We start from the raw sequence: 15,730 nt of genomic DNA on the forward strand, positions 1-15,730 counted from the left end.
AAACAAATAGGGAGGTGAATTAATTATATAGGGAGTTACATAGGAAGGATTTCTGAAGAATAAGCCTCTCTAGCTCTTTGCCCTGAAGGACTTGTAAACTGTTCGCAAAACATCAGAGGTATTAAAAATACCTAACAATTAACTGTTATATGAAGGAGATTACATCTAAAGTATCTTTTACTACTCTATAACATAAAAAACTTTTATAGACAAACTAATGTTTTATGTTCATGATATATCGTTAAGAAAAAGAACCAAAAACCATACATGGTTGTATAGTCCTGTTTCCGTTTGTAATAAACTACATGTGTGTACAAAAAAGACTAAAAGGATACACATAAAAATGTTTGTGGTGGTTATCTCTGAATGGTAGTACAATGTCTACTTTTTGTTTTCTTTTTATTACAAAAGACATATTACTTCTGTACCAACAAAAATAATAAAATTAATATTTTATAAGCAAGTGTATAGTAAATACTTACTAATGTTCCTGAAAAGAAGGGAATGGAATGGAAAGGAACAGAACAGAATTTGATGTGAGTTAGAACCAGATTCTGGATTCTTTACCCAGTTCTACCATTGGACTGATAAATGCCATTGGCCTAATAGTTAATTTTTATTTCAGTTTCTCTTTAAATTTGGAAAATAATTTGTTGTATTTAAGAGATTTTTATGAAAAGTGTTATTTCACTAGGACACTACTTGTGAAATTGGATCTGGTATTTCACCACTTCCTCATGTCTCTAAACAAACAGAATACTGGAATAATGTTCCTGCAGAATATAGGCATTTTAATTTTAATGATCTGCTTAACAACAAACTGGAGTTTGAACATTTTCATCAGTTTCTTGAGGCTCATTCTTCAAGGTAAGGAACATAACCATTTTAAAATTTATTTCTCTCTTAAAATATTCTTCTAAACTGTTAGATACTTGTTTTGATTCAACATATGATAAAAATGGTTTGGTGCTAGATTTTACCCATTTCAGTGAAGATTAATGAAACCTGTACGATAACCTTTTGTTGGGAATTGCATTTTGATAACAGCCTCCAAAATGTTATTTTAAGTGGTCAAACAATATTTGTTGATACTTTTACCATTGGCTAAATTAAAACACCAGTATGTTTTATTTTTGCCTGTTCTCATGTTTCTTTCTTTTGCATTTTTCTAAACAGGTGCTCTAATGACTCTTTCTGAGAAGTTTCTCTTTTATATTTTACTAAGCTATTGAAATTACTATTTTGTGATTTTCATTAGTTAATACATAAATGAAACATTATAGTTCTGCATAGAATCTTGGTACCTTATGACATATTTATCTAATATAAACTGAAGTGTTAATCATATTTTTTCCAATAATTTTCTCCCAAGTTAACAAAAACAGGTTAGACCTGGGAGCCAAATTTCACCTATATAGTTCCCCTTTGTGATGATAATCATTCTAAATTTAGCAGGTTGCCAAATAGACATGCAATAGGTGGAAATTTTTCCATATTTGAAATTTATAATACTAGTTCATCATTAATGGAAGAACTCTGAGACCCACCCTACCAGTATGATGGTAGATTCTTCTCTGATCCCAGCACTCCTTGTATTCATTCATATATTTAGCCAGGATAAGACAATATTAATAATAATATTAATAATATCATACTCATTAGTTCCATGGTCTAATCGGTTGTGCTAACTGCTCAATACAGCACTTTCTAAATTCTGTCAAAACAACAACTTGTTTGGTGTTTAATAGAATTGAAAGAAATAAATAAGAAGGGCTGTACTTTTTCATTTTAGCATGGACCTTATGTGCTGGACAGACATTGAACAGTTCCGAAGAATAACTTACAGAGATCGAAAGCGAAGGGAGGCAGAATCTATGTACATTAAAAACAAGTACCTTAATAAAAAATATTTCTTTGGACCCAACAGTCCAGCTTCTCTGTATCAACAGGACCAGGTATCAACATGGAGACATATTTTGTACATTTAAGTATGAAAACTAGTAATTTATTTCTTTTTGCCAACAATCTCAACGTCTTCTTTTTTCTTTTGCTTTTATGACTTATATGTTCGACACTTTTGATATCTTTTTTTTTAGGTATTCATAATTATCTACAAATGTCTTTTTTTAAATAAAGGCTGCTTTCCTTTATTTACTTATTTAAAAAATTTATTTATTCATTTATTTATTTGGCTGCACCAGGTCTCAGTTGCAGCATGCGGAGTCTTTACTTGCGGCATGTGGGATCTTTAGTTGAGCCATGCGAACTCTTAGTTGCAGTATGTGGGCTGTAGTTCCCTGACCAGGAGTCGAACCCTGGCCCCCTGCATTGGGAGCGTGGAGTCTTAACCACTGGACCACCAGGGAAGTCCCTCTACAGATGCCTTAAAATTCACTCAAGTATTATATATGATTAAAACTGTGTTATTTTTAAAGTAATCTGTGGAATAAAAATAACTTTCATTCATCCACTCACCCATTCATTCAGCAAGTATGGGTGCCTGTGATATGCCTGACGCTGTTCTAGGTGCTCAGGATAAGCGGTAAACAAGGAGGACAAAGTCCTTGCACCTTTCAAAAGCAGAAAAGCAGCCATTATCAGCCATTAAACCCCATCTCTACCTCTTTTCTGTTCTTGTCTTACCTGAAATTACTCCAGACATAACTGATTTTTGAAAAATCCTGTTTGCCATTGTACTGTCTCCCAAAACAATTTTTATTGACCAGGAACATAGATTTTCCATTTTGTTGAGCCAAGATCATATGGCTTTAATCACAACTTATTAATAACTAGACGGTGTCATTATTTACAGCAAAAATGTCAGATTGGGATTCAACAGTGGTTTTGAGTGTTCATGTAATTGATCACATGAGATATGGCTCAATTTTAATGCCTTTGAAATATAAAATTGTTGTAATTTATTTAACCTGAAATTTGCTAATATTAGAAGTTTGCTAGGTCAAATGTGTAGCATTTGAGTTCTTTATTTTCGTAGTTTAAAAGGATGTGTACCCTGATGGCATACGTTTGTAAAATACAAATCTCAGATTAATTCAGTAAGTTAAAGAAAAATTCAGAGCTATTCATAAGTAGGGCATACCAAATTAAAAATCTAGATCTTTGGGGGGAGAATAAACAAAAGTCCTTGGGAGTAAGAGGGAGAAGAAATTCTAGAATTAAGCAACTTTAACAAAAATGTCTTGCCATTAGTTCCCTGAGATACAAATCTGGGATGTATTAGCAAAAGTGGCTGGGAGTATCTCAATAAGCATAAGTATGAAATAAACACATGGAAAGCATTTGTTTTCTATTTGGCTTGTGCTACATTGTGTGAGGTTTCATGGTATCTGATGCTACTGTGTGAACCTTCCATAGTAAAACTTGCTGAGAATTAAAAATTCAGTGGAAAAAGTCATCCATTGCTGTCATAGCAAATGATTGTGCTTACTATAGAGGAGTTTTCCAAATGACCCTTCTTCCTCATCTTTGTCTTCACTTTTATTTTTATTTACCTATTTTATACTTAAGGATTTCTGCATCGCCTTATGTTTTATACAGACCATGCTAGTTCTAATCCTAGTTGTGTGGCCAATTTGCAGTTTGATTAGCAAAGTAGTCTTTTCTCTTATTCTCTTTTCTTCTTATTTTTATACAGAAACCGTATTATTGTTAATATTATTTGATTAATATTATTAAAGGATGGCTGAGAGAGTTTCTCTTTTTATATAAAACAATATTATTATTAGGATTAAGTTAATCTTATTAGTCAAAGGAGAGCTAAGACTCCAATGAGGAGTCCAATTTTTTTCTGTGTACAAAAAACTCACCAATTTTGAGTGGTATATATGCAGAAACAGGATGATTTATAGTAGGAATTGGCCATTAGTATTGTTTTTTAATTAATTAATTTTTATGGCCATTAGTATCGTGGAAGCCAGTAATTATATAGAAGGAAGATTTTGGCCACAGAGAAATTGTCTTATAAAAGGGCTACCTGTGCAAGTCAGAGACTATTGTCTGTATAACCTGACCTTTTTCTACTTCCTGCTATCTCTGTTTTCTTCTTTGAAGTTGTTGGAACAGCCCTACATTGCTACCACCACCATCATTCCACCATGTCCAACCCAATGTTTATTGGTAATATGCATATTTATAATGTCTGAGTCAAGGTTGTCTCTTAACTAATTAATGCCTTATTTTTCTCAGACACAAAAGAAAATGCCTTCTCAAACAAGTCCATTTGAGTAGAATCAGAGATTCATAGAATATTAGACCTAGAAGAGCCCTTAGAAAACTAAAAGTCTAATGCCCTTATTTTACAGTTGAAGAAACTGAAGCCATGGAGAAAAAAATGGCACTGCAGTTGTCACACAGGATAGAAATCCCTGTGTTCTTTGAAATATATTATCATAAGCAAAATCATACATCTAAAACAACCATCACATAAACCACAATTCTCTGTTTGATGTTAGGGAAGTTATCTGTCTTTACTGTACACAGCAAACCCAGGAGCTATTTTACAGAAAATGAAAATTCTGGCACCTATCAGGTGCTCAGCAAATAGTCTTGGGGTGAATGAATAAATTAATGACTACTAGCATTTCTTTACCTAAACAGAAGTTTGTTGTTTCTGTTTCATTTTTATTTCCTTAGATAATGCATTTAAGTGGTGGCTGGGGAAAGATTCTCCATGAGCAGCTTGATGCAGCTGTTCTAATTGAAATTCAGAAGCATGTCCTAAATAGGCTAGAAAATGTGTGGTTGCCATTGTTTCTTGCAAGTGAACAGTTTGCAGCACGTCAAAAGATAAAGGTATGTAAATTAGTATAATCTTGGGATAGCAACTGACAGCACCTCTCAAAGCCTCAAATGTGAAAGCCTGACTCAGCCACTGTACTTCCATGGCATAGTGGTTAAGAGTAGGAGGTCAGACTTCCCAAGTTTTAATCTCAACACTGCCACATATTAATTGTACAACAATAAGTTTTACAACCTTAGTTTTCTCATTTGGAAAAGAAATGGAGATAATAAGAGTAATAGCTTCATAAGATTGTTATGAAGAGGAAACGAAATGATATATGTGTAGTTTCTTAGCGTGGTGCCTGGTACACAGCAAACACTCACATACTGTCTATTAATATAGTTATTATTTTTTACATTATTATTATTGAGTCTTCATATAAATGGGCAAGGATGTACAAAGGGGAATATTTAAATGAATTATAAGAATTCCGTACTATGGATACCTATGCAGTTTTCCATATAAAATGAGATTATAAAAATGAGATTTCCACATATACTGGTAATGAAAGATGTTATTTATTGAGTGAAACAAGCAGGATGCAGAACAATACATAGAAGATAATCCCGTTATATGTACTTATATCTGTATATCTGTCTATTTATGCATTTCTCTTTCTCCTTCCCTCTGTCTATATTTATGTTTATGAACAAAGATGAAAGAAAAGATCTGCCTCCTGGGAATGGGTATGGGTAGTGTGAAGGATTTTTACTTTGTAAAGTAGGGTTTTTGTTGTTTTGCTTTGTTTAGTTTTTATTTTATAAGAAGCATGTATTGCTTCAATAATTTTAAATGTCATTATCACACCTAAAAACAGGCAAACCTGATCTTTACAAAAAGAGCACAAGGAGTAGAGAGCATGTAATTTTGGACTTCAGTGTGCAAAGCACATGCCATTAGTATTGATCAGGAAGAATGTAAAAAAGCTGCCCTCCATATTTATTTTATCAAACACTTTGAGTCTTACTTATCTGGAAATATCCTTAGTCTTCTTAACACCTTAAGTTATGGAAAACACAGTACAGCTGGGAACATAGAACTTATAGTATGGGGAAGAAGACCTGACTTGTTTTAGGCAAAAAGTTCCTGGAAGTAAGCTTTGGGACAACTCAGATTTCCTCATTTCCTTTCTTCAGGCTAACTCTAATTGTCTATCCAAAGCCAAGTAGAAAGATATTTGGCTCATTAATATTGTTTACCGTGTTTTCTCACTACGTTTACCACAATAACTTTATTGTAATTTACAGCTCCTTCCTAACTTAGCAATTCTGTGTGTGGCCAGCAACATTCACTGATTCTGGCAACCTTAAAGCCAAAGACAGAAGAGAAGGAAGATCAAGAATTTTTAATAAAATGATGCTGGAGCATCTCACACATTTAGGGGAAGAGTTGGCACCCAAGCTTTGCAAAGGCCAGGGGCCAGGACAGCCCTGGGAACCCAGCAAGAAGAATTCTCAGATCTTTTCTCCAGGCTGTGGCTACCAAAAGACTGAGCAGCAGTGATTCTAGTCCCTGTCTGTCTGGGTCAGCTCCTGGATCTACCTGCTATAGACAGGGAGGTAGAGTCACATAGCACAGATTTGGCAGGAGTGGTTCCCAAAAAAGGGAAAATATTGTGAATAGGCAATAACCTCGAGAAATATCTACTGTATTACCTCCCTGTGTTGAGTAACTTTTGTGCTCATCTAAAATTAGTCGTGGCTAGAAAATACACAAAAATTTGGGAAGTCCTAATCATCCTTCCCGCTTCAGTTTCTATGGGGCCCAAGTGAAACTGTTGTCTACCTTTGGGGCAATACACTCAGGTATTATTATCTCCATTTTGCAGATGAGGAGACTGTTAAGAGAATTTGAGTGACTTGCCCGGGGACATGGACAGGGCTTCCATTTCTAAGTCTTATTCTCTTTCTCCTGTTCTTTCTCATATTCACACTGACCTTTACCTCATTTTTTAAAGCTGTTAAATCAGTAAATGATTTCAATACTGTAGACATTCTGAATAACTCGGATAAAATCATTGGTTTGCTTCCAGGTACAGGTGAGAGACATAGCTGAAGAACTTTTACTGCAGAAGCATGAAAGGAAGATTGGAGTCTGGAAGGCAAGTAATATTTGTTTGTTATGTTCTTCCTCTTGTAAGTTCCACTGTCAAAGTATTGTTTTTCTTCCTCTTCTTGTACAGAGACCCTCATTGTAGATAATGCTTTTTTCTAAGCCACCAGATGCTGACACTGTTCTTAACTCGCTAATGGAATCTGCAGGGAAGTGTGATTCTACTAGAGCCCTCTTCTTAAAGAGTCCCTTAGCCTGCTCAACCCTAGAAGTGTGGGATTGGACTTTAAATGTGTATTTTTAGTTGTTTTGCTTGTGATGGATTTATTGAGACAGGGTGATCATTCCAGCATATGGTAGTTTATTTATTATTGGGAGTGGTTTACACAAAAAGAATGGGGAGTATGCAGCAGAATCAGCAACTTAAATTATCTTACATTATCCTCTTTATTTAGAATTACATTTTAACTTTAAAAGAATTAAGATAGCTATCATTTTGGCGCTTATTTAAACCACTACAATATGATACCTTCCTAGAAATCGCCTGTTTTGCTTCTTAACAAGCATGATAAACACAGTCTTTTTGAGCCTACAAATGTATGTGTATTCGTCCTTCTATAGGTCTTGATAAAATGTCAAACTAGACCCAGGTGACCCCCTACAACCTAACAAAGATAAAAATCTATTCGACTGTTAGAGGAGTGTATGTATCTGTTAGGATGCTTTTTTCCCCTTGAAAGGAAACAAACTGTTCTTATATTTGTCCTTTGCTATGTATTTTTTTAACAATACTAAATAGAATGGGCTTATATGTCATATTATCGTACATTATATATTATGGTATTTTCTGTTTAGTTAAATTACGGGTTTTAGTTAAATTACTAAGTTTTAGTATCTTAAGAAGCAGGTCTTAAAACATTATTTGTTGAGTGGGTTTTAAATAAACATCCCAGTCTAATACATAGTTGTTCCTATTTATAGGGCTATAATTTTAATATGGACCATCTGGTGATGGTCTTAACTTTTTGTCCTTGGAACACCACATGTGCCTCACTAAAATAGTGATAGACATCTATTCACTTTATCTGGGGTAAAAGCACCACCGTTCATCTAGAGTGCCTGGAGTTGCCTTCACTTTTCAGTTTCCAGCTCAGATGTCATCCTCAAAGCCCTTCTCTGTAAAGCTCTTACTCCTCCAGGCAGAATTAGTTACTCCTTCCTTTGCATTCCCATAGACTTTTTACATAACTCTCTTGAAACGCTTATATTGTTGGTCACACATTATTTGTTTCAAGGAACTTATTTTATGCATTGTCAGTAATGGGTATTTATCGTGTGCAATGGATATTTGTCATTGATTGTTACTATAATTCCTAAGTTCATCTAAAATATTACCTTTAGAGTGATGCTTCCTTTCATGGTTGTAGGCTAAACTCAGATTTGGGGCACTTCAATAAATTTATCAAATGAAAAAAAATCTATTCAGTAAATTCAATAAAATCTATTATTTTTCTTAATCTGAGAGGCTAAAAGAGGATGAATATGTGATCTAAAATGGTCAAGGTAAAAAAAGTAGACATCGTATACTTCAGAATTGTGAAGATAAAATAAGTAATACCTTTAAGCATTAGTAAAACAACATGGCTTTTTTGTTGTGTAAAGTGAATCCTGGGTCAGAGAAAGTTTATTTTTTAAAATATGCACTGATAATTATTTCCTCCGGTTATTAATTATTAATAGTAATTTATTATTAAAATAATATAAAGATGTCTTGCCTAAAAACATGATCTTTTGGGAATTCCGTGACGGTCCAGTGGTTAGGACTCAGCACTTTCACTGCTGTGGCCCAGGTTCAATCCCTGGTCAGGAAACTAAAGTCCCACAAGCGGCACAGCGTGGCCAAAAAAAACCATGATCTTTCTAGGATAGAATTATAGTGAAGCTCCAGAGTAAATTTCCTATTTAAATTAATAAGATTAATTGGTAATTTTTTCTAAAATTTTTGAAAAATATCTTAAATGTTCAACTGTTTTTACTTTTTAAAAGACAGGAAAATTGCATATTAATGTATAACATATAATATATATAATTATAAAATAATAATTATAACATTATGATTACTTTGTTCTGTTTAAGCACAGAACTCATACTGTACGCCAAAGTGTAGTTTTTCACCATAGTCCCAAACTGTAATGATTGTTAACATTCTTAATGTACTCATATGTTCTAAGTCATCCAATCATTTCTTTTTCTCTCCACCTCTTAAAAAACTAATGCCATAAAAATACAAAGGAGACAAAAGGGAGAACAGAGGAAAGCTGCCAAATTCTATTTATCCATGCCGTAAATTTCAACCGCCAAAAATAAAGGAGATAGAAGTTGGTAATTTTCAGCCTAATAAATGACTTTATTATTAACTTTTAGAACACAGCTAATTTTCTGTATTCTCTGATTTGGACAGCCTGTGGAGAGTAAGTGGATATCGTCATCTTGTGATATCATTGCTTTCCGTAAAGCATTATTGAATCCAATTACCGCAAGACAGTTTCAACAGTTTGTGGCTCTAAGAGGAGATTTATTGGAAAATGGGGTGCTCTTTTGGCAAGAAGTACAAAAGTATAAGGTATTGTATTCGAAGCTGGAGAAAACCACCTCTTTTCAAGGAGGAGATGCATTAACATATCAGTTTCCTAACTTTTTGGACAAGATTTGTATAAGATATCCCAACTTCGATGTTTTCATACCAATGTGTAAATATTGAGGTATCTGTTGTTCTGTGTTAGATACATTTATTATTATACAGTGAAAAGTAAGAGTTAGCCCTGAAATGATAGTATTAGGTTTTTCAAGGTTTCACGTATATTATGATCTAATGAGAATCTTCCTGAAAAGTTTTAACTATATTTTTGCATATTGCTTATCTATAAATGTACTATACACATTTTTGCTGAAGATATTCATATTCAGTACTTTAACCAAGACCTGTTTACAAGAATTCCTCCTAACCATATTTGCAGCAATAGTAATAAAAGATAGTGGATTACAGATAAATAAACAACAGAGATGAGAGAGGCTTTACTATTAGAATGGCCAATTCTTAAAATAAATAAGTGAAAGAACAAGTTATTAGGTGCAAAAGCATTTTATTGTCAGGTTTAAGTGTTTGATGGAATCATATAGAATCTGTGCATTGAGGAGGAGGAAAGGACTTCCTAGGTTATGTAATCTAGACTTGAATACAGGAATGTTGTCTAGAAATACCTAAGAGTAGGCATCCTTGCTCCCAGGGTTAGCAGGCTCATTTCCTTGCAAGCAGCCTATTTAATCCCATTAGAAAAGTAGGGAGTAAAACTAAAGCTGGAATTTAAGAGGATAATGCTTTCAATTGGCCTATAATCTACGTATGTATAATATTATGCAGTACTAATACTCTGCAGCATATTTATTCTATATAGTTAATAGTTGCTCAATACAATCTTACTTCCAGACTTTATGCAGCGTTCCATGAAATTGTTTTCTACCCTTTTCTGTTATCACCAGTTTTTGTACCTTTGTCAACATGGAAATTTCCTCAGAAAAAAAAAAAGTATTTTGAGATAAGTTTTTTTTAAATCTATCACAAGATAAGTAATACTAAGATAATTTTTTTGAAAATTAAAAAGGAGGTAGAGTCTGTTTTCCATAACAGGAAATTATTATGAGTGAGCAGAACAGTCTTTAAGCTAAAATGAGCATGAGTAAGTCCAACCCTGCTAGGATAAGAGGTAATGAGATAAACTGTGCAAAATAAGCATTTAAGAAAACAGACTCATACATAGTCAGCCCTTAACTTTGTGACTGTTTCTCCTTCAAGGCTGCCCTTGGTCTTCATTTAAATATCTTTTCTGTGGTATAGAACGGAGGACATATAATACTAGGTAGCTTTTAAAAATCATGCTTCAAGGGTGAATTTGTTTATTCAGTAAGCATTTACTAAATCACTAATGTGCCAACTATTATGCTAGATTGTAGGAATAAAAAAATGGATAAAATACACTGCCCTCCTTTGAGGAGGGAATCATCCATGAAAACAAAATATCATGAAATAACATTGATTATGATCCCTGTTCTAACTAGTTATAATTTGGGCACAGAGGGGAAAATGATTCAGGGAGGGTGGTAGCTCAGAGAGGTCTCAACAGAAGTGACGATACTTATAGGGAACTCTACTCAATAGTGTGTAATGACCTATATGGGAAAAGAATCTGAAAAAGAGTGGTTATGTATATATGCATAACGGATTCACTTCGCTGTACAGCAGAAACTAACACAACATTGTAAATCAGCTATACTCCAACAAAAATTTTTAAAAAAAGAAGTGGGACTTTCCTGGTGGTGCAGTGGTTAAGAATCCGCCTGCCAATGCAGGGGAGGCCCGAGCCCTGGTCCTGGAAGATCCCACATGCCGCAGAGCAACTAAGCCTGTGCACCACAACTACTGAGCCTGCACTCTAGAGCCCGTGAGCCACAACTGCTGAGCCCATGTGCCACAACTACTAAAGCCCACGTGCCTAGAGCCCGTGCTCTGCAACAAGAGAAGCCACCACAGTGAGAAGCCCGCGCACTGCAACAAAGATTAGCCCCTGCTCGCTGCAACTAGAGAAAGCCCATGCGCAGCAACGAAGACCCAAACAGCCAAAAATAAATAAATTAATTAAAAATAAATAAATAAGAAGTGATGATACTTGAAATGGGTCTTGAAGAAGTTTACCAGGGGAAAAGCATTCCACCTAGCAAGTCTTACTGTGCTCACTTTTATTTTTTTATTTTTTTGCGGTACGCGGGCCTCTCACTGTTTTGGCCTTTCCCGTTGCAGAGCACAGGCTCCAGACGCGCAGGCTCAGTGGCCATGGCTCACGGGCCTAGCTGCTCCGCGGCATGTGGAATCTTCCCGGACCGGGGCACGAACCCGTGTCCCCTGCATCGGCAGGCGGACTCTCAACCACTGCACCACCAGGGAAGCCCCTACTGTGCTCACTTTTATATGGCTTACTCATATTAAGTGTTTACATCTGTCAGTTATTACCTTAATGCTTTTCATGTAATAATGACTTTATTCTTTATAAGAATCCTAGGTCAAAGCTGTTAATTCTCACCATTTTACAGATGAAGAAGCTAAGGCACAGAGAAGTTAAGAAACTTCTGACATCATACAGCTAATTAAGTAGTAGAGCTGGAATTTGAACCAAGACATTCTATTGCTAAAGCTTGTGCCCTTAATCACTAAGTTATGCTCCCTCCCAGTGATGATTGTAGTAATATGTAAAGAGATGACTACAGTGATCTTAATCAAACATTATTCTGAATTATGAAAAATTGGAAAGAACCCTGATGTACAACAACAGGACATTGGTTATTTTAATTATGATACATCTATATAGTAGAATACTCTGCAGCCATTAAAAATTATGCTATAGGAGATTAATCAATGAAAAAAGGTATTCATCTTATTGATTTTTTTAAAACCTAGCTACTAGAAAGCAGTATGATTTAATACAAAGTGTGTGTGTGTGTGTGTGTGTGTGTGTGTGTGTGTGTGTCCGTCCCCATAGAGAAAAGACCTGAAGGAAATATACATCCAAGAAATACTTTTTCAGCACCTATCAAAGGCCAGGCTAAATCCTGAGGATACAACTGTGATCAAAACAGTCTTTTCTGTCAGGGCTTACAGTGTTAGGGGAGGGACAGACAAGTGATAGGCAAAGTGATTATAAGAGTGTGATTAGTGTAGTGGTGGGAGAAGCACAGGGTAAAATGGAAATACCTAAGATGGCCATCTCCTGGACTGAAGTAGACACAGAAAGTTTACTAGAGGACAGTACAGTTGAACTTTGAACAACACAGGTTTGAACTGCAAGGTCCGCTTATATCTGAATTTTTTTCAATAAATTCAGACTACAGTACTTCACAATCCACTGTTGGTTGAATCTAAGGATGTGGAACCACAGAAGCAGATGGCCAACTGTAAAGTTATACGTGGATTTCCAACTGCTAGGCAGGGTTGGTGCCCCTAACCCCCACGTTGTTCAACGGTCAACTATGTGCTTAACACATAGGCCTCAATGATAGGTAAAAGTGAACTCGCTAAAGGTATAGTAGAGCAGAACAACTAGAAAAAATACCAATCCTGATTCTATCTAAATTCTATCTCTATACTCTTAAAATTAAAACCGTATAATTTCACAAATTTGTTTTTATTTCATAATCCTTATATTCCATAATAATAAGCCAGGCTCACCAAATATATGATCATTTCCCTAGTAATGGCAAAAAATTTAATTTTTGGTAACATACCAAACATATGTGTTATAAATAGGCATTTTCAGAGGGAATACTAAATTGAGTAAAAAATGCTAACTGTTATCTCAGTGTAACATTTATATCAAGATTTTTCACATATAACTTATGCCAAATTTATATATGTAAAGTTTTATATGGCAAGCTCTAGAAATTTTCTTTCTTTAATACTGTCCGTAAGATAGTTATTACAATGCCTGTCATACAGTAACTACTTAATAAATGTTGGCTTATTTCCAGCCTAGAATTACAAGTTTCCAAATTTGTGTGCTTTCTAGTGATTTAGAGAATAATGTCTTTGATAAAAAATGTCATAATTCAAGCTAAGCTACCTCTTTATTTTAAAAAGTGATAGCCTTACATCTGTGACATAAAACTGGGTCTTTTTAATGTACAATTACTATTTTTAAATTCTTTAGCTATAAAGATGAAAATATAATAGGTTATCTGAAAAAATATAGATCCTAAGAGATGCATAATAATACACCTGCAACCACCAGCATTCCCGCTTCTGTTGCTAGCCTTTTTGAGCCTAAATCACCTTGCTGTAGAAGCAGTTATGGTAGAAAAAGCTTTTGCATCCACCAGTAAGTTGAGTAGGGTGCTCTCCTAGGGCCCTGTGTATACCTTTATCATTACCACTTATTAACTATCTCAGATTGGAAAAACGTTTTTCATGCTTCTCTTCCAGTAGAAATTTTTTTTGAACATCTTTATTGGAGTATAATTTCTTTAAAATGGTGTGTTAGTTTCTGCTGTATAACAAAGTGAATCAGCTAGATGTATACATATATCCCCATATGCCCTCCCTCTTGAGTCTCCCTCCCGCCCTCCCTCTTGAGTCTCCCTCCCACCCTCCCTATCCCACCCCTCTAGGTGGTCACAAAACACTGAGCTGATCTCGCTGTGCAATGCAGCTTCTTCCCACTAGCTATCTATTTTACATTTGGTCGTGTATATATGTCATTGCTACTCTCTCATTTCATCCCAGCTTACCCTTCCTCCTCCCCACATCTTCAAGTCCATTCTCTACGTCTGCGTCTTTATTCCTGTCCTGCCCCTAGGTTCCTCAGAACCACTTTTTTTTCGATTCCATATATATACGTTAGCATACGGTATTTGTTTTTCTCTTTCTGACTTACTTCACTCTGTATGACAGACTCTAGGTCCATCCACCTCACTACACGTAACTCAATTTCATTTCTTTTTATGGCTGAGTAATATTCCATTGTATATATGTGCCACATCTTCTTTATCCATTCATCTGTCGATGGACACTTAGGTTGCTTCCATGACCTGGCTATTGTAAATAGAGCGGCAATGAACATTGTGGTACATGACTCTTTTTGAATTATGGTTTTCTCAGGGTATATGCCCAGTACTGGGATTGCTGGGTCCTATGTTAGTTATATTTTTAATTTTTTTAAGGAACCTCGATACTGTTCTCCATAGTGGCTGTATCAATTTACATTCCCACCAACAGTGCAAGAGGGTTCCCTTTTCTCCACACCCTCTCCAGCATTTATTGTTTGTAGATATTTTGATGATGGCCATTCTAACTGGTGTGAGGTGATACCTCATTGTAGTTTTGATGTGCATTTCTCTAATGATTAGTGATGTTGAACATCCTGTCATGTGTTTGTTGGCAATCTGTATATCTTCTTTGGAGCAATGTCTGTTTAGGTCTTCTGCCCATTTTTGGATTGAGTTGTTTGTTTTTTTGATATTGAGCTGCCTGAGCTGTTTATATATTTTGGAGATTAATCCTTTGTCAGTTGCTTCATTTGCAAATATTTTCTCCCATTCTGAGGGTTGTCTTTTCATCTCGTTTATGGTTTCCTTTGCTGTGCAAAAGCTTTGAAGTTTCATTAGGTCGCATTTGTTTATTTTTGTTTTTATTTCCATTTCTCTAGGAGGTGGGTCAAAAAGGATCTTGCTGTGATTTATGTCATAGAGTGTTCTGCCTATGTTTTCCTCTAAGAGTTTGATAGTGTCTGGCCTTACATTTAGGTCTTCAATCCATTTTCAGTTTATTTTTGTGTATGGTGTAAGGGAGTGTTCTAATATCATTCTTTTACATGTAGCTGTCCAGTTTTCCCAGTACCACTTATTGAAGAAGCTGTCTTTTCTCCATTGTATATTCTTGCTTCCTTTATCAAAGATAAGGTGACCATATGTGCGTGGGTTTATCTCTGGGCTTTCTATCCTGTTCCATTGATCTATATTTCTGCTTTTGTGCCAGTACCATACTGTCTTGATTACTGTAGATTTGAGGTATAGTCTGAGGTCAGGGAGCCTGATTCCTCCAGCTCCGTTTTTCTTTCTCAAGATTGCTTTGGCTATTTGGGGTCTTTTGTGTTTCCATACAAATTGTGAAACTTTTTGTTCTAGTTCTGTGAAAAATGCCATTGGTAGTTTGATAGGGATTTCATGAAATCTGTAGATTGTTTTGGGTAGTGTAGTCATTTTCACAGTGTTGATTCTTCTAATCCGAGAACATGGTATATATGTCTCCATCTGTTTGTATCATCTTTAATTTCT

At 35.2% G+C, this 15,730-nt stretch overlaps 1 protein-coding gene across 1 annotated transcript in view; it reads left to right on the forward strand.

The window, feature by feature from the left end:
- RGS22 (regulator of G protein signaling 22) overlaps positions 1–15,730 on the forward strand; it is a gene marked incomplete at both ends in the record, with an annotated part of 154,634 nt that overhangs the window by 115,982 nt on the left and 22,922 nt on the right. The window contains 5 exon segments of the mRNA XM_082674653.1: positions 695–867; positions 1,793–1,955; positions 4,654–4,812; positions 6,834–6,902; positions 9,315–9,476. Of these exon segments, the coding sequence (XP_082530779.1) occupies positions 695–867; positions 1,793–1,955; positions 4,654–4,812; positions 6,834–6,902; positions 9,315–9,476 (726 nt within the window).

Source organism: Grampus griseus, assembly GCF_964374135.1.
Source record: "Grampus griseus genome assembly, chromosome: 17".
NCBI lineage: Eukaryota > Metazoa > Chordata > Mammalia > Artiodactyla > Delphinidae > Grampus > Grampus griseus.